The sequence below is a fragment of the Garra rufa genome, chromosome 3 (genome assembly GCF_049309525.1).
Source record: "Garra rufa chromosome 3, GarRuf1.0, whole genome shotgun sequence".
Lineage (NCBI taxonomy): Eukaryota > Metazoa > Chordata > Actinopteri > Cypriniformes > Cyprinidae > Garra > Garra rufa.
In genome coordinates, this window is record NC_133363.1 from 29384415 (window position 1) to 29409446 (window position 25032).

General features: G+C 35.6%; 2 protein-coding genes and 1 long non-coding RNA gene across 4 annotated transcripts in view; all 3 read left to right on the forward strand.

Moving 5' to 3' along the window:
- Window positions 1–1953: 1953 nt before the first annotated feature.
- On the forward strand, window positions 1954–10882 carry abcf2b (ATP-binding cassette, sub-family F (GCN20), member 2b). Of its 2 annotated transcripts, none has more exons than XM_073835866.1 (15): window positions 1954–2020; window positions 2979–3134; window positions 3250–3462; window positions 5488–5670; window positions 5862–6033; window positions 6580–6675; window positions 6886–6988; window positions 7403–7498; window positions 7642–7761; window positions 8252–8341; window positions 8986–9096; window positions 9213–9275; window positions 9804–9932; window positions 10040–10243; window positions 10348–10882. In XM_073835866.1, exons 2-15 carry the CDS (start codon window positions 2981–2983, stop codon window positions 10462–10464), a joined length of 1851 nt encoding a protein of 616 aa, XP_073691967.1. In that variant the 5' UTR covers window positions 1954–2020; window positions 2979–2980; the 3' UTR covers window positions 10465–10882. The 2 variants fall into 2 exon arrangements, with proteins under 2 accessions (XP_073691967.1, XP_073691968.1); XM_073835867.1 differs by having other exon boundaries at window positions 5865–6033.
- A 2640-nt stretch (window positions 10883–13522) lies between these two features.
- On the forward strand, window positions 13523–14856 carry LOC141330997 (uncharacterized). The gene is made up of 4 exons (XR_012355218.1): window positions 13523–13675; window positions 13988–14050; window positions 14226–14300; window positions 14492–14856. It is a non-coding gene; the product is annotated as an uncharacterized lncRNA (long non-coding RNA).
- Window positions 14857–17953: 3097 nt separating this feature from the next.
- prkdc (protein kinase, DNA-activated, catalytic subunit) overlaps window positions 17954–25032 on the forward strand; it is a 33379-nt gene continuing 26300 nt past the window's right edge. Inside the window, exons 1-18 of the mRNA XM_073836595.1 lie at window positions 17954–18116; window positions 19166–19255; window positions 19335–19465; window positions 19591–19665; window positions 19883–19991; window positions 20153–20265; window positions 20341–20440; window positions 20531–20586; window positions 20676–20706; window positions 20785–20942; window positions 21057–21203; window positions 21300–21464; window positions 23129–23297; window positions 23385–23440; window positions 23518–23646; window positions 24334–24483; window positions 24589–24701; window positions 24819–24978. Of these exons, the coding sequence (XP_073692696.1) occupies window positions 17954–18116; window positions 19166–19255; window positions 19335–19465; window positions 19591–19665; window positions 19883–19991; window positions 20153–20265; window positions 20341–20440; window positions 20531–20586; window positions 20676–20706; window positions 20785–20942; window positions 21057–21203; window positions 21300–21464; window positions 23129–23297; window positions 23385–23440; window positions 23518–23646; window positions 24334–24483; window positions 24589–24701; window positions 24819–24978 (2115 nt within the window). The remainder of the gene's footprint in view (window positions 18117–19165; window positions 19256–19334; window positions 19466–19590; window positions 19666–19882; window positions 19992–20152; window positions 20266–20340; window positions 20441–20530; window positions 20587–20675; window positions 20707–20784; window positions 20943–21056; window positions 21204–21299; window positions 21465–23128; window positions 23298–23384; window positions 23441–23517; window positions 23647–24333; window positions 24484–24588; window positions 24702–24818; window positions 24979–25032) is intronic.

Sequence of the window (25032 nt, forward strand, 5' to 3'; positions counted from 1 at the left end):
AGTTGTCTAAACGCCCCTGGATATCGGGTGAAATCCGTGCTGAGAAACTCCTTCAGTGGCTGTGGTGTCATGACAAGCATTGGCATGTTTACATCCAGCCAGGATGGCATCTAGCGTTTCTTGTCTCTGTCGTTTGTAAGCTCTTTCAATAGCTGTTGTTCAGGCATCAGGACTAAAGTGGAGAAAATAAAGACGCGGGTCTTTTGTAAGTTTTATCCATCCACAGGCATCTTTCCATTATTTTCTCCTCTTCTTATCGCTGCGAAAGACATCACCCTTTCAGCTGAAAATTACAACCAAAAGCTGCACAATGTGGCATCGTATAAGTATTTTATTTTCAGAGTTGTGTCACAGTAAAAATAGCAACAGGCAGCGCCAGTAGCTCACCGAGTGCAACCATTTGATGTCATCAAAGTAACGACGTCCCCCATAGTCCAAAATATTTATAAAACGATGTGGATTTTTAAAAAATAACGTGAATCTTTTATGAGTTTTCTACTACATTTTTCAGTAAGAGACATCACTTTTGTTATATTAAGCCATACAAGTCCTAATACGTGGGGTAAGACACAACAGATGGTAGACTGAAACCAGTATTCTGTTATCAGAAATCTTATAGTTGTTGGGTATTTGAGTATTGCTGTAAGGATGGGCCACTGCCTATGTTTACTTCTTAATCAAGTTCATCCGCCTTTAGCAATATAATTACAACAAATAGCTTTAGGTAAAAGACTCTCCTCTTCACAAAGATGAACGAGATACAGTAAAACACAAACAGAAGAGATTAAAGTCATGAAGCAATGCAAAATATCTTCTTTAATATAATATGTATATAAAATAATATAATACATACAGCTGAAGTCAAAAGTTTAAATACACCTTGCAGAATCTGCAAAATGTTAATTATTTTACCAAAATAAGAGGGATCATACAAAATGCATGTTATTTTTATTTAGTACTGACCTGAATAATATGTTTCACATAAAAGACATTTACATACAGTCCACAAGAGAAAATAATATTTGAATTTATAAAAATGACCCCATTCAAAAGTTTACATACACTTCTTAATACTGTATACACTTCTTACAAGATTCTTAATACTGTGTTGTTACTTGTATGATCTACGTCTGTTTTTTGTTTTGTTTTGTTTGTTTAGTGATAGTTGTTTATGATACCCTTGTTTGTCCTGAACAGTTGCCCAAAAATCCTTCAGGTCCCACAAATTCTTTGCCTTTTCTGTATTTTTGTGTATTTGAACCCTTTCCAACAATGACTGTATGATTTTGAGATCCATCTTTTCACACTGAGGACAACTGAGGGACTCATTTGCAACTATTACAGAAGGTAATAGTCAATAGAAGGAAATTCAGAAGGAAACATGATGCGTTAGGAGCCGGGGGATGAAAACTTTTGAACAGAATGAACTTTACATGTTTCCCAGAAGACAAAATAAAATAAGTTTTAATTCGGTCTTCATTTACTCAGAAGATATAATTAAAATAAATGGTAAATGGGATTGTCATTTTGGGTTACATCTCAGTTTTGTGTTTAACAAAAAAAAAAGAAAAGAAAGAAAGGCTGGTTCTATGATTAAAGGTTGACAAAATATTTATTTTGGGGTCAAAAAGTACTGCAATTTTTCTACATCCCTGCGATCACATAAACACTTTATTATTTTATAGTTTTATACTTTTATTACAATGTATTGTTCAAATGACATTGTCCACGAGTACTGCTGTTAGCTGTGTTATCTGCATAATTATCAATTAAGACCACCACTGCCATCTACTCTTATTGAAGTCCTTATCTTTTCCAATGCCATTAAGTACACGACAAGCAGCTTTTATTACTACGCAGTTACACCATATATTCGTCAGCATGTGAAGCTTGGCTCGTCTCACCAGCAGGCGGTGATCTGCTCGTAACCAAATACGGTCACTGTGAGCTGAGTGTGCGCGCAGCCGCTGCCTGCTCGGGCGCGTGTCAGTGAAGTGCGCGCTTTGCTCCTCTCAGAAAGGTACGTCCGTTCAGCTCTTTTTTACTCTGTTTCAGCTTGTCAGTGTTTCCTTAAAGCTACCATTACGTTTAGATTGTATATGAAACATAAATATACTGTAAGTGAGGTAATATCCGGCTTATAACATTTTGTATCTGAGCTGAAAGCAGGGCCCTGAATGCCTCATGCTGTCATTTTAATCTGTCACCGATGCCAAGTATAACCCTAATAAAAAATGAAGCAATACACTACTGTAAATGTATATTTATATACATATACAAAACTGTAAACTCTACAGCTCTAAAACAGATGCCACTAAAGCGCTATAGGTAGCTAGCAAGGCCCTCAATGCCGGTCTTCTGTCATAAGAGATATATGAGTTTATGAATTTGGGTTATTAAAACAGCCGGAGTGTTTATTTGAAGTCATTATATAATGCATAGATGACGTCGTGCTTCCTACACAAGTCTTCTTGGTACACGTTGTTCTTTTAGTAGCTTAGCTTGTCTTGGGTGAATAGCGGTATGACATGTTAAAGTTAAGCTACAGTGACACTCATTTCACATGTACCTGATTCATTTTCATACACTGCCACAGTTTAAGATCATATCAGCCTCTAAAAAACACCCTGAGATCGGAGTCCAGCTTGTCATTAACTAAAAATGGTTACCTAAACCGTTTGGAACTGCATGTACCCCACAACAGCAGCTGTGGATATGCAGCTTTGGAGCAGTATTTTAATGGTTAATCCAATGGAAAATGTTATAAACAGTTTTCTATAAAGAATGTCCTGATATAATTTCACAAACCATTGCTCATAAGGATATTTGCTGTTGATTTAGGTCCAGTAAAGTTAGGTCAGCTTAATGACACATTTATGTATAGTGGAGCAGTAATTTATGAGTTCTCGAGAGTATGATAATATTATCATGTTAAATGTGGCATCACATTTGTAACAAAAGATTACTGTACTCCACAGCCATGCCGTCGGATCTTGCTAAGAAGAAGGCTGCAAAGAAGAAAGAGGCTGCCAAAGCTCGGCAGCGTGTGAAAAAGCATGATGACGTGAATGGAGAAGGAGAGCTTCAGGATGGCCAAGAGAATGGTGCAGTAACTAATGGAGAGACAAATGGAGGTGTGTTTATTAAAATTGTGCTGAAAAAAGGTGTTTAGACAAGCGATTATTCACTGACGCCATGGTATGACATATTATAACTTTTTTATGTCCTGTGTTTGACTTTTCACTTTAGATGTTGCTGCTCTGACGAAAGAGCTGGATGAGTTTGAGATGCGTAAGCTGGAGGCACGGGCAGTGACGGGCGTCTTGGCCTCCCACCCTAACAGCACTGATGTTCACATCAGCAGTCTGTCACTCACCTTTCATGGCCAAGAGTTACTGAGTGACACAAGCCTGGAGCTCAACTCCGGCCGGCGCTACGGTCTCATTGGCCTCAATGGCACAGGTATGGAAGTTAAGTGATATTGGGGCTGATACTTCTGTTGCTTCTCAAGCTTCATCAAGATTTGTGCATAGACCTGAGTCTAAAAGTTAATATGATTGGCACCATATATGGGGAAACCCATGCTGCAATGGTATTTAGAGTAACCTATTAATTAACATAAATCAACAAATGTAACCCACTTTTCAGTAAATTTAGGATATTTTGTAAAATGCAATAAAAACTAAAGAATCTGTAATTTGATAATTCTGTTTAGCTTTTACTAAGTGACTGGTTTACAGAAACAATGTTTTCAATGCATTTTAATGTTTTTACATAATTAACATATCAACACAATTGTATTTTGTAAACATAAACCAATTTTAATTCTAATGGCTGCAACACACTCCAAAAAAATTACATCACCTTTCCTTTTATTAAATTTTTTAATTGTTTCTCAACTAAGGATAGTAATTACTGCAGTTTTGCAAGTTGAATTTTTGCCCCATACAAGACTTCACCTGCTCAACAATCCATGGTCATCTTTTTCTTTTCTTCACTGGGCTGGGCATTATGGCCAAAAACATTATCACAATTTTTTTTCCATATGGTACATTATTGATATTTATCACAATGTTCATTTACCATTAATGGAGGAAGTAAAGGCTTTCAACTCCACACAGCTACCTTTCAGTCTAGGGCCCCATTAAATTTGTTTTATTTTCCTAAAACCATTTTCTAAATTCTGTTTTCAATTTTATTTTTTTCCGGATCCTATATTTTATGATCCATACAAATTTATCATAGAAAATGGTGTCAAATTAAATGAATGAATAAATCTTGAATTTCATCTGTCTTTTAAAGTGTAATGAAATCAAAGGATAATTAACCTACAACAAAGCACAACAAATATTTTGGTTGTATGATATTCATTATATTTATTTTATTTTATAATTGTATTATAATTGTTATTACATGATAATTACATTTTAAACCAGACTTTAATTTTTAATAGGTTGTCATGAAGGTTTTTCAGTTTTACTTTGTTTCATTCTGTATTTGACAGTTTTTTTTTGTTTTTGTTTTTTTCAAATGAAACAGTGTAAAGCTTGTGAAGTGACTCTCAGAGTAGCTCTGGAGATGAAGTTCATGTCCACATATATTAATGCAGATGCTGAAATCACAGCAAGAGTCACGTGTGTTTTTTTTTAGTTTAACTGTGCCACTCATTTACACAGAGACACGCAGAACATGCAAACTTATCCTATTAGCGACAAGCACTGACTGATTGTTGTTGCATTTATTTCTGGAGTTTGATTACTCCATATTGTGTAAAAATGTAATTATCAACATAAACAATATATCAAGATTGCAATCAAATTTGTCATCCAGCCCTATCGCTTCATGACATGCCATACATTTTCAATAGGAGACAGATCTGAACTGCAGGCAAACCAGTCAAGCACATCCACTCAGTGTCTACGAAAGTAGAATGAAGTAATTTTGATGGTAGTATATGTCTCTGTACAATAACAATATTGCCTCAGCCTCAGTGGCACCTTCATACACATGCCTATGTTTCAAGTTGCATTTCTTGATACAGCAACAGACTGTTTTAAGTTATAACTGTTGGTATGGTAGATGGTGAAAGACCTCAATTCTGTGCAACTCTGAGAAATGTTATTCTTCATTGGTTCGACAATGCTTTCATGGTCAAAATGGTGAGCCACAATCCATCTCGGCTTGCAAAGACTGAGTCTTTGTTGTTTGTTTTTTCTTTTACTTTCTCTGTTCCAACTTTTTGGAATTGTGTTGCAGCCAATATAATCAAAATTTGTTTATATTAAATAAACAAAAGACAGTCAGTGACAACATTGGAAATCTTTTTCTTTGTAGTTTTGTCAATTAAATCAAGGTTAAAGAGATTTAATAAATCACAGATTATTGGTTTTATTGCATTTTACCAAACTTGGAGGGAAGGAAATGGGATTATTTAATGAGAATTTAGGGTGATCCATGAATGAGAATATTCTTGAACACTCTTTGTAGGCAAGTCCATGCTCCTGTCTGCCATTGGGCATCGAGAAGTCCCCATCCCAGAACACATAGACATCTACCACCTGACACGAGAGATGGCCCCTAGTGAGAAGACAGCGCTGCAGTGTGTTATGGAGGTTGATGAAGAAAGGATAAAACTTGAGAAGGAGGCTGAGCGATTGGCTCATGAGGACCGTGAGTTACATACACACCCACATGCATCAGGTTTTTGCTATACTAATCTGTAAGTTGACAAACTTGACAATCCATCTTTTTATCCATCTTTCATCCATCTCTTATTAATGTGGGTTTGAGCTAATTTATTTAACAAGTAGCACAGCAGTAAATCAAGTACCATTTTCCCTACTCTTTTCTCTATACTGCAGCAGAGTGTGAGAAACTGATGGAGATTTATGAACGTTTAGAAGAGTTGGACGCAGACAAAGCTGAAGTTCGTGCCTCACGAATCCTCTTTGGACTGGGTTTCACTCCTGCTATGCAGCGAAAAAAACTGAAAGATTTCAGTGGAGGCTGGAGGATGAGGGTGTCCCTTGCCAGGTTTGATAACATTTAAATGTTTATATTCTTTGTTTATATTCTGGACTTTTTTTTTTTTAAAAAGTCCAGTGTTGCTTTATAATGCAGTTTGTTAGTTTTGTTAAAACATCTTCAGACGGCGCCGATGGCCATGTGGTTAGCGTGCAGACATACAGCGCCGTTGCGCTCCGGGCGTCCCGTGTTCGAATCCCGACTCGAGGACCTTTCCCGATCCCGCCCCTATCTCTCTCCCACTTCGCTTCCTGTCCTGATCTGTCCTATCATAATAAAGGCAAAAAATGCCTAAAAATAAATCTTAAAAAAAAAAAAAACATCTTCAAACATTAACATGGTCATAGTTTTAATTTTATTAAAAAAAATTTTTTTTTACAGATTATTTATGTAAAATATTATATCTCATAAATTTATTATAATGACACTCTTTTTATGGATTTGGTTGGTTATCTTCACTTAATGAATGGACCAAAAGTTATAGTTTGTATAATTTAATACAAGCACAGTAATACATTTTCTTTATATTTCTGTTGTCACATTTCTCTCTTTCAGAGCCCTGTTTATAAAACCCTTCATGCTGTTGTTAGATGAACCTACTAACCACCTGGATTTAGATGCCTGTGTGTGGCTGGAAGAAGAACTAAAGTCGTGAGCACTGTCTTCAGTGTTTATTCGATTTTCTAGTACACCAGTAATCAAATGAGATGGAAATTGTCATCCACCAAACAAAACTGGATGTCAAAGGTTTCATGTAACACAAGTGTTTAGGAATAGTAGTTGACAAACAAATCATGGGGGGGATTTTTTAAAAGTATTTTGAGTATGATGTTGTTCTTATGTTTACATTTTTTTTTTCAGTTTTAAGCGAATTCTTGTACTCATCTCACATTCTCAAGACTTTCTCAATGGTGTCTGCACGAACATCATTCATCTCCACCAGAGGAAGCTCAAGTACTACACTGTGAGTGATGTAGCACAACCTTCACGTATGATTTTTTTTTTCCTGCAATTCATTTTTGTATGTTCTGTAAGTCATGTCGTTTTGGAGCAGTATTTTTTTGTCCAGTGCATCCACCTCACAGACCTGAAACTCCATATATGTTTATATGTTTGTGTTCAAAAGCTTTGTTGTCCTCAAAAAAGCTGTATTATTGACTTTAATAGGAGACTTGATCCTGAGGCTCCTCTTCCTTGTGCTCTTCCTGGTCTAGCCTTAAAAGGCCTGAAATCTGATGCTTTTATCACTGTTGCTAATTATGAACTGTTGCCGATCCTGAGTCTGGTTTATTAGCATACTCATCACATATATTAAAAGTAACAAAGGTATAAGAGTGGTGAAAGTGTACGCTGTAAGTAATGAAAGGTTTGTTTGTAGGGTAACTACGACCAGTATGTGAAGACCAGGGAGGAGCTGGAGGAAAACCAAATGAAGCGTTACAACTGGGAGCAGGACCAGATAGCTCATATGAAGGTAAAACAGTGTAGCCTTGTGGCCTTATTGCTCTTTGTAAATTGTATTTTTGTTTCATAGCTCTTATACTGCACTGCTGCTATTCACCATAGGTATGTCATTGCAAAACTTAATGTCATAATTATTCCCTTCCTCTCTTGTAGAACTATATCGCCCGTTTTGGTCACGGCTCTGCAAAGCTAGCTCGCCAGGCTCAGAGCAAAGAAAAAACACTGCAGAAAATGGTGGCCTCTGGCCTAACAGCTCGTGTGGTGAACGACAAGGTTTGTCACACAGACAAATACACACACACACTTTAGCTTGTCAGTATGATATTTTGCTGTTCCTGCATGTCATTTTCTCTTGCCCAAGATCTGTTATCATCATAAAGGATCAGTTGAGAAATGCTAACTCACTTTGTTCAGTTGACCAGTGCCATGACCAAGACAAATAGAAGTGAATAGCCATTAAAAACCATTCAAAGCAAGAAAACAGATAGGTTTGGTGGTTTGGTTAAGAAAATATTTATATATACCTGTAGCTGCAAATAGTGATGACGGGCCCAAGCCACCAGCCAACAATTTCTTTAACAATGGTGCTTTTACAGGTGTAATTTCTTCAAAAGATCATTGCTGGTTTTACTAAGCAGACATTTGCTGTAGTGACTATAAACCTCTTAAGCCTTTGGCTCTACGTGCCACTGATTTTGCTGTTAAAAATATAACCAATGTCAGATGTTTATCAGAGAGTTTTAACCACACGTTTCTCCCTCAGACCTTGTCGTTTTATTTTCCTCCTTGTGGGAAGATCCCCCCTCCAGTCATCATGGTGCAGAATGTCAGCTTCAGATACTCCAGTGACACAGTGAGTCCACAGCCTTTCAAACAGTCTAGCACTGCAGATAGCTAAATTGTCAAATGTGCAAATTTAAACTAAATTGTCTGCTTTGGGATATTCATTTTTGTTTCAGCTCTCTTATGTTGTCATATGCAGTCATATGTTGTCACATTGTATTTGTCTAAATAAGGTATGCACTGATACTGCATTTCTGGGCCAAAAAAAAGTGTTCCTTCTCATTTTCATGCATCAAGGGCTGTTTTCATGCATCAAGGGCTGTTTTTTTTTTTTGTCTCAAAGTTTTCATAATCATTTTAATTTTTTTTCGAATAGTCAATTCCACACCACATGTATAACAATAACATCTATAACACCATTTTTTCCAGCTAAAAATAAAAACATGGACAGGCAATTAGAATCCACTCGACTTTTAAAAAGCTCTTGCATTTAAAGCGGCAGACGTCAAAACTGCAGTGCACTTATAATAAACAGAATGTTATTTTCTGTTAGTGTGGACACTAATAGAGTCTTGTCTTTATAGTTATCTTTATAGTTACTGTTCTTGGTTTAAACAGGTTTTTGGACTGGGTAGGTCTTGTATGCGTAATACAAAGAATAAAAGTTGTAAAAAAAAAAGTCATAAAATCATTTCATTCTTTTTTTAATTACAGCAATTAATTTATAAGAATTTGGAGTTTGGCATTGACCTGGACACACGAGTTGCACTTGTGGGTCCCAATGGGGCAGGGAAGTCCACACTTCTCAAGCTACTGATGGGAGAGGTCAGTTTTGAAAAATAGGCTAGTATGATTTGACAGTGAAGTCTTATAAAGTCATCAACAGTGATTCAGTTTTAAAGTCATTGGCATTCAGTGGCCTGTGTTTTTGTCTCTTATAGCTTCTCCCCACAGATGGAATGATAAGAAAGCACTCGCATGTCAAGATTGGCAGGTATCACCAGGTACCGACTTCATAGAGTAGTTGTCTTGCTACTTGTGTTATTCTTTCCATTTTCATAACAGTTATGTTTTATGTATGTATATACAGTTAAGGTCAAAAGTTTAAGACTTTACTCCAAAAGCCCTTAACACTGCGATTTCAACATCAGAGATTTTGCTGTGTAACAATACAGTATTAGGGTGTAAACTTTTGAACAGGGTCATTTTTATAAATGCAACTCTTATTTTCTTTTGTGGACTATATGTAAACGTCTTTTATGGGAAATTTCTTATTCAGGTCAGTACTAAATAAAAAAATAACATGCATTTTGTATGATCCCTCTTATTTTGGTAAAACAACATTTTGCAGATTCTTCAAGGTGTATGTAAACTTTCGACCTCAGCTGTATAAAGAAAGAGAGATTTGTATTTGTTATAATTCTGAGGCCTAAATAAAGCTTGTAGCGACATTATTTACATTTCTTCAGGTGTGTTCATTTAAGGTATTGGCAGTTGTTTGTAATTGCTCTTGCGTTATGTTTGTCCTGCAGCATCTGACTGAGCAGCTAGAGCTTGACCTTTCTCCTCTGGAGTACATGATGAAGTGCTTTCCAGAAATCAAAGAGAAAGAGGAGATGAGGAAGATCATTGGACGTTACGGCCTGACAGGGAAGCAGCAGGTATGTGTATGGTTGTGTTTGATGTTAACATGAGTCCTGTCAGACAATATAGTGTACATTATTGCTTAGGTTTTATCTATTTTAACTGTCATTTCGCCGTTTTACAGGTCAGTCCCATCAGGAACTTGTCGGATGGCCAGAAATGTCGGGTGTGTTTCGCGTGGCTTGCATGGCAGAATCCCCACATGCTGTTCCTGGATGAGCCAACTAATCACTTGGACATTGAGACAATTGATGCTCTAGCTGAAGCCGTCAATGAGTTTGAGGGAGGAATGATGCTAGTTAGCCACGACTTCAGACTTATTCAGCAGGTATTTCTTCAAAGCTAGTAAATGTATGAGTAGTTTGTTTTCACATTTGACTACATGTCTTTGATCTGGATTGTGTGATGGATGACTTTTCCATCTCGTTCTAGGTGGCTCAGGAAATTTGGGTGTGTGAGAAGCAGACCATCACCAAATGGAAAGGGGACATTTTGGCTTACAAGGAGCACTTGAAATCAAAAATTGACAAACAGACTCATGATATATAAAAACCCATGAGCTGGACAGACAAACGTTTCCATCATGGATTGATTATCCTCCTCGATTTCCCAGGTGTGCATGACTGAAGGAGTTTTGAATTGGACAATGAACCCTAGTTTTCCAGCTGTTGATGTGGATTGCATTCCATTGTACTGTCATCTAGGATTATTGACAACTTCCTCAAGAGCAATCGTTAAAGTTTCCTGGTCTTATGTCTCTTAAAGCACCTTTCAGATTTCCCAGCATCAGCACGTCTGTTTTATTTAATACTGTAAAGGCAATAATGGTTTATTGAAATAATAGATTCAATTATGTTGGTGCAGAACAGTAGAGAATATCAAGGTATGCAGAAAATAATTTTCAGAATATACCATGTCATTACCAAAATAATGAATGTAGATACATAAAATACCATTTTAAACTGAACAGTGTCATGTCAATAATGCATCCATGAGAATACAAACATTTTTAAATAGTTTCTCAAAGTTATCTATGTGCAAATATGCAAAGACTCAAACATGTTCATGTTTCACAATGAGGTGTGTTTATCAGTTCTAGTAAGCAGCAACATCCTTTTTCTCATAAAATACCATGCAGCTTTCTGTGGTTGAGAAATGTTCTGGCCCACACTCTGTGCAAGTGTGTATTTCTAACCCAGGACACTTTTTTTTTTAAGTTTTTCAGGTTTTTCTTTATTTTACAGTTTCTTTGTTACATGTTACATGTACCTTTATATAGTAGTAAGAGTAAATTATGCATAAGTGAAAGCAACAACCCTACACCAAACCTGTCTCAAACTCCCAACTCTAACCCCATAATAAGTGCAAGTTGTTAATTAATAATACTCAGTTCAATTACATGTGACAAGGATGACGTAAAATAAAGTGTAACCGATTTTCTTCGCTAAATCTGATAAGACCCTCCATCTAGGAACATCCTCTTTGTTCCGGCAGGTAAATGTGCAGATGTGCAACTGTCTCCAGTCTTGTGGTTGCACATCTGCATCTCTTGTCTCATGTTCATAGCTGAGGAAAAGGAGTGTGGTGTGTTTGATTGGGAGGGTCACATTCACACACACTGCAATGTCTACAATGGCTTTGCCAAAGCTTTTAGACTACCTGGATTCAGTGAATTGAAAACATTATGAGCCTGAAGTGAATTTTAAGCACTTATGTGTAGTGTTTTATAAGAGCATATCTAAAAAATATGCTCTTATAAAACAAATGTATGCAGCATATTTGTCCTTGGCCACATACTTTATTTTCGCTGTAATGCAGTGAATACAAAAACATTGACCTTCACTTCCACAACTTTATTAGATTAAATCTCTAATGGCTACAAGATCAATAGCAGCAGATCTCTATTTTATATTTACTTTCATCTTTTAACAATGAAGGCAACCAAAAATTTGACAGGAGTCAAAATCCCCTTTATTCTCTTCTTTGTACAAGTATGTTATATGATTGATTTATGGGTAAATCACCACCTACACATAGCAATATTATACAAAAAAAATATTTATTTTTGAATTTTAAACTACAATACAGTGATGGCAATATTAGTGAGATAAACTGTATTGTACAATAAAGTAATGGAAATTAGTGCTTTTAGTAAATCAAAACTCCTTATGATTTTGCTCATCCTCATTATTTCTTAGTAGTGAAGATTTTGGCAGTGAAATTAATAAATATACAAACTTCGATCCAAGAGTTTGCAATCTGACTAAATACAGTTCAATTTTTCTAAACTTTTTACCATATTCTAAAGCTGGAACACATCTTTTATTTTTGTTTCCTATTTATCCACACAGATATATTCCATAACTTCACACGTCCAAGATTCCTCTGTATCACCATCTTTAACAAAGTCCTAAAACATCTCCCAGATATCGTAAAATTCTTAAGTTTTCTTTCTTATGCAAGTTACTCAAGGGCCAGGCTTGATATTACTTTTTTTAGCCATAGCCCATGGGAAGGGCAGCTAACATTCTTCCAACAGGATAAGTCTACCAACTTTTTTCTGTAACAGACCACGCTACACTCTTAAAAAAAAAGGTGCTTTAAAAGGTTCTTCACAGCAATGCCATAGAAGAACCATTTTTGGTTCCACAAAGAACCATTCAGTCAAAGGTTCTTTAAAGAACCATCTCTTTCTTACCATTTTATAATCTGAAGAACCTTCTTTCACCCAAAAGAACCTTTTGTGAAACAGAAAGGTTCTTCAGATGTTAAAAGTTCTTTATGGAACCATTTGGTTCTTAGATTTTCTTTTGATTTTCAGAATTTTCTTTATGATTATCTACTAGTATATTATATAATTTGGTAACCCATTCCATAATTAAACAGTTATGAGTGGTGAATGTTTCCAGTAGTCACTGGAAGCTGTTCGACTGAATTCTTTATAAGAGAAAAAGTTGTAAATATTAAAAAATGTTTCTGAGGTATGTCAAACTTCGTTACAAGCTTGTCAAATGTTATTAAAATGTTGTCTTCATACAGATCAATCTAATAATGCCTTTATTAAACCACAATTTGAACTCCATATTTTTCTTTTTTTTTCTTTTCATTAGCCTTTCAGGGTTAACAATTGGTCAGGATCTGGTGATGAAGCCCCAGTTCAGATGGAGGAGTCATTCATTGCAGGACCTAATATAATGCAGGTACTAATCTTACATGTTGGCAAAAGATTCTCACTTCAACATTTTTCAAATAAACATTCTGACAACAAATTATGAACATGATTCAGTGCACCAAACATGTTCATTCTTTTTCTTCTTAGAAGCTCAAGATGAAAGAACAGGATTAAATAATGAACAATATATTTTAAATTCCATTACAGTCGTCTGTTTATGTATATACTGTATGTCTCCAACTAAACCAAAATATGACATTGTGCTTGAGAATATATAGAGAGTATATAGAGATAATATCATTAAACAGAAGAGCCTTTTAACTGTACGCTTATCTCTTTCAGTTGCAACATATTTCTTATCAGGAACATGCACATTTTGTCATGATTGCAAATGCACATGACAAGGGTTTAATATAAATATTGCTGTGCAAGTTCCACCTCACTCTTAGTAGAAGCAGATAGCTCTAGTGCTTAGGCTTTAGTTCTCCTGCTGCGATGAAGGCAAATCATTTGACTGGAGGGAAATTTTTACTTATTTTCATCTTTATACAAGGAGCCTTGACAGACAACAACAAAAATCCAAAAAATGTGAGATGAAAACTTTACTTGCAATATTATATTTATTATATCAGTAATATAAAATATGATATTTTATATTATTATTTTCTTGACGTCCAACTAAAATGTAATTTACCTAATTGAGGTACAAATATAATTTACCATTTCTTGTTTAAATTGTGTTAAATAATAATTAAAAGATCTGTTTTCTTTTGTTTCTCTCAGTTTGCAAAAGTCAAACAAAACATGAAAAATCTTTGTGAAAATGAACTTAGCAGTAATGTTCCTTATTAAGCATGTTTAGGTTTCAGAGATATCTTTCTTGCTCTTTTATCCTTGCAGATTCCTGGGTATGCAATATTGGGAATGGTCATAAATCCAATGAATGATTTGAAGTTTGAAGAGGTGATGTCTTTACTTTGTCTAGCCATATCAGATAATTTATTTCACTAAGTTTTTTATTCTTAATAGCATATTAATATTAATCAATAGTATTTCTAGTAAATGTTTGGTCCAGGCTATTGTGTTCCATGTTTTAAAGCGGAAACACAGCATTTGATTTCTCTCCTTTAATTATTAGCCACCAGTGGACATGTCAGGGTCTGGTGATGGCATAGCTGTGGAGCCTTTCAGCTCAGGAACTGAAAGACAGCAGGCAATTTAAACATTTTAAATTCTCTCTTTTTCAACGTATTATCATCTAAACCAGGGCTGGGCAACTTCGGTCGTGGAAGGCCACTCTCCTGCAGAGTTTAGCTCCAAACCAAACTCAAGTTGCCCCGCCCTGATCTAAACAAATACATTTAAGGTCAAATAATTCACGCTGCATATAATTTTTTCCTGAAGTTGACAAAGAGGAACGACCACAACGATCAGATGGAGGTCCCAGATTATTAGAAGAGGAGCCAAAATGGAATAGAAGATTTTGTGGACACGATTGTCACACTGCCTATTTCTATTAAACATTTTTGTTTTAACATTGGAATCATTGTTGGATGTACTACTGAATTTTGTAGAATTAAGCAATGAATTAAAATGTTAGATGTAAACAAAAAACCTATTCAAAACTTCAAACTGTTTTTTTTTTTTTTAATCTAATGATATTCATTGTTTAATTTCTCATCATCAAATTCAGAGAACAAAATTGAAAAATAAAAAATGAAAATGGTTTTCTGAAAATTCATAATAAAGATAACCATAAGCTAATTACATGAAGTTGTACTGTTTATCATGCATCATCTTGTTCGGGTGACAGTGAATGCTTGGATATATCACTTCTATTAGTCCATTCATTCCAAACCTTCTGACGTCTTTATATGGACCAACATCTACTGCAGGCTATTGGAGAATATGAGTAATAATTATTAATTTGAGTAGTAATAAAGGCTACAGGCTGGTCAGTGCGAAATTCTCAGTTGAATTGAATGTTAATTTAGCCAGCGTTTAAGTCAGTATCTTAACTGCCTTGAAAAACATGCTGTTAAGCAATCAGATGTTTTTACGCTGAAACTCTTTCAGTAACTGGGCTGTAAAACCAGCTCCTATATGAGTATTGCTTTTGTATTTACCGTACCTACAAATAATTCATGTTATATTAGCAGTCTTATTACTGAGTTTAATCGTAAGTCATTTTATATGTCACATGGACTATTTGAACAATTAATATAAAAAACAAATATATACAATCAAACTACTTTTCTGGGCTTTGAAAGTGTCAGTTGCGTTGCTGTCTACGCAGAGTCAGAAAGCTCTCAGATTTCATTTTTCCGAAGGTGATCAAAGGTCCTACGGGTTTGGAACGACATGAGGGTGAGTAATTAATGACTGAATTTTTTGGGTGAACTATCCCTTTGAGTAGGGTTATTTTTAGAATTAAGCAGGGTTTTTTGCCAGCATTAGCAGTACTAACTCATCAGGACTTCCCTAAAGCTTAGAGTGGAGTCATATAAAAAGCAAGGCTGTCACTATTTTATAAATGTCGATTAAAAGGTATTGCGAAATGACAGTGTGTCCATTAATTGGTGTTATGCGACTAAAACATATTTTTTTCCTCTCGCGATAAGTCATGGCAACGGATTTTTGTGGGATTTGGATATATTTAATCGAATGTGAATGTGTAAATGCAGCAAATTACCATTGCTGTTTTGCAAAATTTCCTTTAGGTATTTTCAATTTGCAATTTCAGCTTGCGCAAATTAAAGGTTTCCATGTAATGGAAACGCAGCTACTGTCACTTTGCTAGGACTTGAATAGTTACATGTTGGGCCCAAATGATGTGCACTAGTTATCCCACAAGCTCCAAAAAAATCTGCACCATGTACAGATAGGTTTACAGTTATTCCAGCATTAGCACTATTCTGAGGATAAGAATCCTGATGAATAGATTATCATCCATGCTATGGCCAAAACATGCAATTGTCCACTGTTAGCAGGTGCATTTCCATTACAGATTTGCACAAAACTTTGGCACTATTTAAAAAATGGCAATTAAAAAGTATTGTGAAATGACAGCATTTTCCATTAACCAATGTTATGTGACTAAAACGTAATTTTTTCTTTTCAAGGTAAGTCATGGCAACAGATTTTTGTGGGATTTTGACTATATTTAACGGAAGTGCAACCTGTTAATGCGGAAAAGCCGTTTCCATTGCTGTTTTGCGAAATATTCCTTTTTCGAATTGCCTGAAAAACCACCTCATGCGAGTGTAAAAATGTTTTTTGCAATATATGTTTTTGCGCAATTGACATGTTTCCATTAGGCATATTTTCAATTCGCATTTTCAATTTGCGCAATTATAGGGGTAATGAAAATGCAGCTAATGACAGGACCCCACCAAAGCTAATGAAGGCATCTTTCAAACCATAGCTGTCAGTAGCTTTCCATTACCCTTTAAAGGAGTAGTTCACTTTCAGAACAAGAATTTACAGATAATGTACTCACCCCCTTCCAAGATGTTCATGTCTTTCTTTCTTCAGTCGTAAAGAAATTATGTTTTTTGAGGAAAACATTTCAGGGTTTCTCACCATATAAGGGACTTATATGGCGAGGGACGAGTTTGAACTTCCAAAATGCAGTTTAAATGCAGCTTCAAAGGGCTCTAAATGATTTTTTCCTCAGCTGTGATTGTTTAGAGCCCTTTGAAGCTGCATTTTGGAAGTTCAAACTCGGGGGCACCATAGAAGTCCATTATATGGAGAGAAATCCTGAAATGTTTTATTAACATAATTTCCTTACGACTGAAGAAAGAAAGACATGAACATCTTGGATGACAAGGGAGTACATTATCTGTAAATGTTTGTTCTGAAAGTATATTACTTCTTTAAATTGCGAAAATTGAAATTGCGAATTGAAAATACACCTAATGGAAATGCGTCAATTGCGCAAAAACTCCCATATATAGCAAAAAAGTGTTTACACTTGCATGAGGTGTTTTTTTCAGGCAATTTGAAAAAGGAATATTTCCCAAAACAGCAATGAAAATGTTTTTTTTTTTCACATTTACCTTTCACATTCGATTAAGTATAGCCAAAATCCCACAAAAATCCATTGCCATGACTTTTGCCATGCCATGAAATTCTTTTTTAGTCGCATAAAATCTGTTAATGGAAACGCCGTCATTTCGCAATACTTTCCAATCAGCATTTATAAAATAGCGCCAAAGTTTTGTGCAAATCTGTAATGGAAACGCAGCTAGTGTTCCTTGCACTTTTTTCATCAATGTGGAAGTAAGCCTATGGGTGAGACTTCCGGTTCATTTGTCGTTATAAGGAAATATTGAGAAGAATAACAACGTGCAGTAAACGGTAAACTGTGTGCACTACAAACCAGCCTTAATACATAGTACCCTAAAGTAATATGGTAAGACACATTAATTTGCAATATTAAGCAGCAAAACTAACTGTTTTGTACAGCTAATAAAAGCTGGACTGGATGAGACCGGAAGCCAGCCAGACCGTAAAATTTACAAATGGCCGCGCCCGCTCTTTCGGGAGAGGTGAATATCTTACACCGAATTTCCACTTGCTAGTGCGATGCCAGCGTCATACGTGCATGTTAGTTAAGATTGTAAAAACTATTACACCTCCATATAGGAGGCTTGGCGGGAACAGAATCTGATGGCGAGCAAACAGCGACATCAATCGGTTAACATGAGCTGTTGTTCTTCCAGAGTGACGTGCGGTTCAAGCAGGAAGTGCTCACATGAGTTTGTGTTGTTCTGTTTTGCCGCCTTGACGCAAGCTCACTTTACTTACATAAGCTCTTAGTAAAGTTTTTATCGTTTCTGATGTGAACAACAGAGATAAAAGATGTCTTCTGATACTTCCACTGTTGGAGGGATTCAGGGTTATCTCCTGAAGCTTCATTCATTCCTTGAAGACACAGAGAGCAGGAATGCTGCTATAGTCTGCCATGACATTATTGGAGACTTGGGGCAGGAATGCATGATAACTAAGAATGAGAATGAACTCGGTAAGATCTTTTTCATGCAAAAGCATTGCGTTTGTGTGTATACAAAATATAAAATAAAATGTTTATTTATTAATTTTATGTCTGTAGTTAACGTTACGCAAAATAAGATTACAGTGACGCATACAGCAAACTGACACTGATTGGAAAACTTCTTAATGTTATCTCGGTTTATGTATTATCTAGGATGGGCAGCTGCATGAACATAAAGTTATAAAGATTGCGACTAAAGTAAAAATCACTGTTCCGCAAGAAAAAAAATTAAATTAAATAAATAAAAGTGTGCATATAAAAATAGTTACTTACATACAGTCAAACCAAAATGTATTCAGACACCTTCAACATTTCTCAAATTATCAGTTTATTCGCTATAGAAACTTTGACATAAAATATGACAAGAACTCAGTGTTAAACTGTGTCAGAACAAATTCATCTTGATAATCACAAATGAATTAAAGTAAAATCAAAATTTATTCAGACGCCTTCAGAAATGCTCGCGGTATCACAGTTTATTTGCTATAGCTTAGAAAATGTTAATAAAATATGACAAAAACAGTATAAAATGTCACAGAAATACAGTGTCCTCCTGCACCCACTAGTAAATAAATATAAAAAATTATTTCAGGTGTCTGGATAATTGTTGTTTTTTTACTGTACATTAATTATTCTCAAATGAGAAATTAAAGTGCAAGAGGGACCAGGCAAATAAATAAAATTAAATAATAAAAAACACAAGTATAGCCACATACACAGAAGAATATACATGCATGTATGTATTTGTTCAGGTGAGAGGTGAGAAAGATTTGCAAGAAAAGATTTTAATTAGTCTGCCAATACATTCATTGTTAACCCATAGGTAATAAATGTTCAGAGGGAGGATTAACCTGTAGATGAATGTGTTTTTAGTGCCAATGTATGAATTATAGTCCTCAGTTTAGCCATCATCTTCCACTTATCTTGCACTTTTAGTGGTTGAAGCCCAACCCCGAGTCTGCCTTTTCAATTGTCTTATTCAGACTGAAATATGTTCTGATGCATATTTATTTTTTCAGTTTTAAAGACATCTTTGCTTTTCGCAAAGGAAGAGGGATTGCTTGACTTTCTCCGAAAGTCTCTTTCTAATGAAATGGTAAGTCATATTGGTTATTGGCAAATTCTAGTAATCATATATGGTAAATCTTCCTGACATAATAAGTATTTAATTATAATGTTATAGTAAAGGTATTGATCGTATGGTTTGTCTACAGCTGCGGGATGCAAGAGTGGAAATTCTGAATTTTTTAGGGGCGTTTCTGCAGAGAATGTCAGTCACTGTTCGAGGATGGGAGAAGAACTATGCTGTTGACCTTAAGGTACATTAAACTAGCAGTTGGCAGATTTCTTTCTGGTTTGATTTGGTTGACTAAAATTATGTATCGTGTTTGTAACACTAACTTACTTTATTTAGTAATTCTGAGTGTTCTCTCTACATGAATAGGACATTTGTATTGTTGTCTACACAAAGGACAAAGCTGCAAAGTGCAGAAGCCCAGCTTTAGATCTTCTAATAAAAGTAAGTTCTTCAAACACACTGTTGACCTACTGTATGTGTAACTTGTATTTACTGTAAATCACACAAAAACTGACTTGAGGCTTAACTTAGACTTCTAGCCAAATGACTTATAGTTAACCCAAAAATGAAAATTATGTCATTAATTATTATTATTATTATTTTTACGTATTTTAATATTTAAAAACAAAAAGTGTTAACATCTCACATATCTCTCTAGATACTGTATCTCACAAAAGACTCCAGCATCACCCAGGATCTCAAAATTGGTGATCTGTTCAACAAGTTCTATGGAGAGTTATCTCAGAAGAGTAAGATACCCGATACAGGCAAGTTGAGGCTTAATGTCTTATTTCATTTTCTATTGTAGCATAAATATGTTGCTGTTGTCATTAGTGATTTTAACAAGACTAATGCATGTCAGAAAATACTAACAAACATGTTAGCACATTCTGTATGCATTATTGAAACACCAATTCCTCACCAACAGTACTTGGTTACATTTATGAACTTCTCGGAGTGCTTGGTGAAGTGCACCCCAGTGAGATGGTCAACAACTCTGACAAACTCTACAAGGCCTACCTGGGTGAACTGAAAGGACAGGTAAAGGCGTCCCATCTACATGTGGACGTGTGATCTTATATGTATGTGTGAAATGCTCAAATCAATGGTTTTCAGATGACATCTACTACAAGAGAGCCAAAACTTCCTGTTGTTGCTGGATGCCTGAAAGGAGTCACAGCTTTGATGGTGAACTTCACCAAATCAGTGGATGAAGGTGGGCACATGATTGTGTAAATTTACTGTCCTGCACTGGTCTTAACCTACTGTAACTAAATGAATATGCTCACTACTTTGCTTTAAACAGACCCTGTTACATCAAAAGAAATATTTGATTATGCGCTGAAGGCAATCTCTCCACAGGTACTCTTTACACTTTTTGTGTAGTATATGTCACATTTTCTGTTCAGGGCTCCCTGATAAATACATTTTTTCCTTCCTTGCATTTGTAGACTGATATGAAACGATATGCAGTCATGTTTGGTGAGTGGAATTTAATTGTATTTTTATGCAGTACATCCAATATTTAACTCATTCATTGTCTTTTTCGACTCTTGACAGCCGGTCTCAAACTGTTTGCTAAGCATTCCAGCCAGTTTGGCAATTGTCTCATGGATCATTACATGTCTATCTTTGATGTTATGTCCAAACTTTGTGGACATATAAATGGAGAGCTGAAAAAGAGTAGTTACACAGCACTGGAGTCGTTCTTAAAACAGGTATTTTCTTTTTATTGATTACTCAAAGAATAATGTTTTCATATTATTTATTTATTTGTTTGGTAACATGGTTATGATTTGACATGTTAAACTTTTTCTCTTGTTGTGGTAAAGGTGGCCACTCTTGTGGCGGAGAACATAGAGTTGCACAAAAGCAAGCTGAAGTACTTCATGCAGAAGTTCTGTGCTATCATTAGGACCATGGAATCCACGAATAAAGAACTATCCATTGCTATCAGAGGATATGGCCTGTTTGCTGCGGTTTGTATCTGGATATTTTAACAGAAGAGTAACGATAGTCTGTAATCAAAAGATTTTAAGATTCTCTGACTGTGTTCTGTGTTTGTTTGCCTTTAGCCGTGTAAGGTGGTGTGCCCTCAGGATGTAGATCTGATGTATACAGAGCTGATTCAGCGGTGCAAGCAGATGTACCTGACTGAGACTGACCGGGATGATGAAAATGTCTACCAGCTGCCAAGCTTCCTTGACTCCATAGCTAGTGTTCTGGTACACCTTGACCGGGTATGATAAATCTCCTTTACTATGAGCTGTGAATCCCATTGTAGATAAATATATCCAGCATTGCTTTATCTAGGGCCCTAGATAATTAAACATTATTAATTCAATTTTAATAATCACAATCATCTCTAATTAAAAAAAAAAAATTATATATATATATATTATTTTTCTTTTTTCAGAAATAAATTTGTTGTTGTTGTTGTTTTTCTGGTAAATAAATTCTTGTAAATATACCTTTAAAAATAATGTTTTAATAACAATTTGATTATTAGAAGTACATTAAATAACATTTTCATTTCATTATCATTACAAGTGTTTTTTTTTTTTACAAGTTTCTGTTTGTATATGAAATGACGATAGTCTTTCTCAAAAGAAATAATACAATGCTCAAAAAGTTACTCTCAAAGCAGTTGTAGATATATTGAGGCGGCAGATGCAGAAAACACTGCGAGCGCTTCAGTCTGTGATCTTCAGTCAGTAGATTACTGACAAGCTACGCAAAATCGAGTTCATAATCGCAGATGAATCGCATTTGATTTTGAACACGATATTGCGTAGCTTGTCAGGTGATCTACGGCTTGGGTTTTAAATGCCGCGACATCTGAATGCATGTGATAGAGATTTACTACTAATCACAGAACCGGCTTTACTGACAAGATGTGCATGACAATCACATGCGATTTATCGTGCAGCCCTATCACAATATTTTCCACTGTCCAGACAATATCAATATTATATTGCGATATGAGAAAAAAAATGGATTCACATTTTAGTAGACCTTAGTTAAATTACAGGCAAAATATGTATTTTAACCTTGTATAACTAGAAAAAAAACATGATTTCAAAAATAACACTGACTTTAGATATGTGAAATTATGCTACATAAGACACTTGTGCAAAAGAAAAACAGCAAATGGACTGAAAGAACATGCAAATTCACTCTATAACAGCAGATGGCACTAATGGAACATTCTCAATATAGCGTTTCTTTGATTACCGCAGTAAACAAAGCTGCTCTGCACTGTACTTATGAACACGGAGGTAAGAGAAAAAGAAAATGCAATCTAAACTTTTCAGATGACAGTTCCCTTCAGAGATTCATTCATATTAACCACCTGCCCCCAATTCAATATTTATATATTTCTTCCTATTTTTTCAATCATTGTGTATCTTTGTCTGTCCATCAAGTGAAATCCATGAATTTGTAACGTATCCACGGTATAGCAAAATCTGTATCATGGCACAACACAATACCTTAATATTCACAGACACTACTCCAAATTGTGTTTTGGTTTGAGTGTACAGAGCTACTTTAGATTTATTTGTCCAAAATTTGGCAAATTCCATGACGTACCATTTTTATTAAATTTTTATTCGTGTTTTCTGCATCGTAGAAATCATGGGGCCCTATTTTCTAATCCATTAAAAATGTTGATAAATTGGTATTTAAAATAAATATTCAGGTTTGTAGGGCATGTCCCCTGTTCTGTACTGCTGCTTTTAATAGGTTTGGTCATTGCTTTAGAACCTAAAATTTAGTTTCAAGTGTCTCATGTTATAGAGTCAAATTAAATGTTCAATATTTGTTGCTGTTGCCTTTTTTCCCCTCTGTATTTCACCTGGTTTCACCTAACAGATTATAATATAATTTCTATAACTGGTTGCAGGTCCCTGAAGTGTACACTCCGGTGCTAGAGCGCCTCCTTGTGGTTCAAATGGACAGCTTCCCTCAGTACAGCCCGAGAATGCAGTATGCCACCTGCCGCTCCATCATCAAGGTGTTTATTGCCATGGCAGTACGTGGTCCAGTCCTCTGGAGTTTCACCAGTTCTGTGGGTAAGGCTGAACTGGAAGTTAGCTTTAGCTGATCTGATTCAAGCTTAGTTTTACTAATACTCATACTCTTCATTTCTTCAACAACAGTTCACCAAGGCCTGATCAGAGTGTGCTCCAAGCCGGTTCCTCACTCAGAAGTAAGTGTTTTTGCTTAAAGTGCTTTTTTTGTTTATATTGTGATTATCATATTTTAATGAATTTATCTACCCATTTGGAGCAGAACATTCCTTCAGGTGCTTCTCAGACTGAGGAGGACTCCACCCTGGTGCGCTCTGGGAAATGGAAAGTTCCTTCCTCTAAGGACTACCTGGACCTCTTTAAGGGGCTCCTGGACTGTGAAAACCTTAAAGTAAGAAATTAAGTATGTATTTTGATGTGAGACACAGTGGTGTTAGTTAAGGTAACAGTTTAACTTGTTACTGTTTTAATATGTTATTTAATTAGAATGTAATCCTCTAAAGGGGTCATCGGATGCCCATTTTCCAAAAGTTGATATGATTCTTAATGAGAAGTCTGTAACATACTTTGATTAAAATTTCTCAATGGTAGTGTAAAAAAACACTCTTTTTACCTTGTCAAAATCAGCCCTTTTTAGATCGAGCTATTCTGTTGCATGTTTCTTTAAATGCTAATGAGCTCTGCTCGTCCCGCCCCTCTCTGCAGTGGGATGACGAGCCGTAATGTTTACTTTAGCGGCATTTAGCGGCATTTAGCTGCGAAACTTGCTAACTAGCACATTTGCAAAGATGCATAAAAACCCTTATACTCACTTCTGCTGTGGGTGAAGCTGCATCACGAATGATTCGCACGAACATATGTAGATCGGGATCGGCGCTTCCCTTTCAAAAACGAAATTAACGTTAATCCATCTTCAGCAGCTCAGATGTCTGGAGTAAATGATGACTGCTATGTTCATTATTACATCCAACAACAGAACACCTCAATCGCTCAATCTGAGACATGGTGGGCTGATTACTTTTTTCTTTTTTTAAACTTAGTCTAATGCTTTTACTGATTTAATTTGCTGTGTTTTTAGGACACAGGATTCATGGATGGAGCACCAGCTGCCAAGTACTACAACCTAAGAGACATAAACCGACACTTATATGATGCACTTGTGCAGTCCATCATGAAAATTGTGGAGAAACTTGATCTTTCAGTGCAGAAAGTCAATGTCTCTGAGGAGGTACTGTTGCAGTGTTGTACTTTTAAAGTAATAGTAAACATGTGGATGGTTAAAGAAACAGAGCATAATTTAAAAATATTTTTAGTGAAATTTTTTTTTTCTTAGGCACAGAATGATGCAAGTTCTGGATTTATGCCTTCATCTGACCCTACAGCAAACCTTATACCCAACAAACCCAAAGACTTCATTGCCTTTATCAACTTGGTTGATTTTTGCAGGTGTCAAAACTCTTTTTCACTGGAATAGTCAAAAACCAAACAAACAAACACACTCTTATTTGTGCTTTTATTTTATGAGATTGAATATATATACAATTATTGTTATCCTTTTTATAGTGAATTATTGCCTTCAAGAAATCCTGAGTATTTTTCCCAGTGGATGCACCCCCTGTGTCACGAGCTTATTCTGCAATCAATACGTTTCCCTCTGGTCAGCGGCTTTTATAAACTCCTCTCCCTCTCTATGCGCATTGCAAACAAAATCCACTATTTTCAGGTAATACACATTCTTTATCATATGAATAAACTCCTAAATTTAATGTTTTAATAA

Bases quoted from the DNA above. Each gene is read 5' to 3' on its own strand.
- abcf2b (XM_073835866.1), top strand. From the start codon at position 2,981: ATGCCGTCGGATCTTGCTAAGAAGAAGGCTGCAAAGAAGAAAGAGGCT. The intron at 8,342-8,985 runs GTGAGTCCACAG...TTTTAATTACAG, and splicing joins TCAGATACTCCAGTGACACA to CAATTAATTTATAAGAATTT. The intron at 10,244-10,347 runs GTATTTCTTCAA...ATCTCGTTCTAG, and splicing joins ACTTCAGACTTATTCAGCAG to GTGGCTCAGGAAATTTGGGT.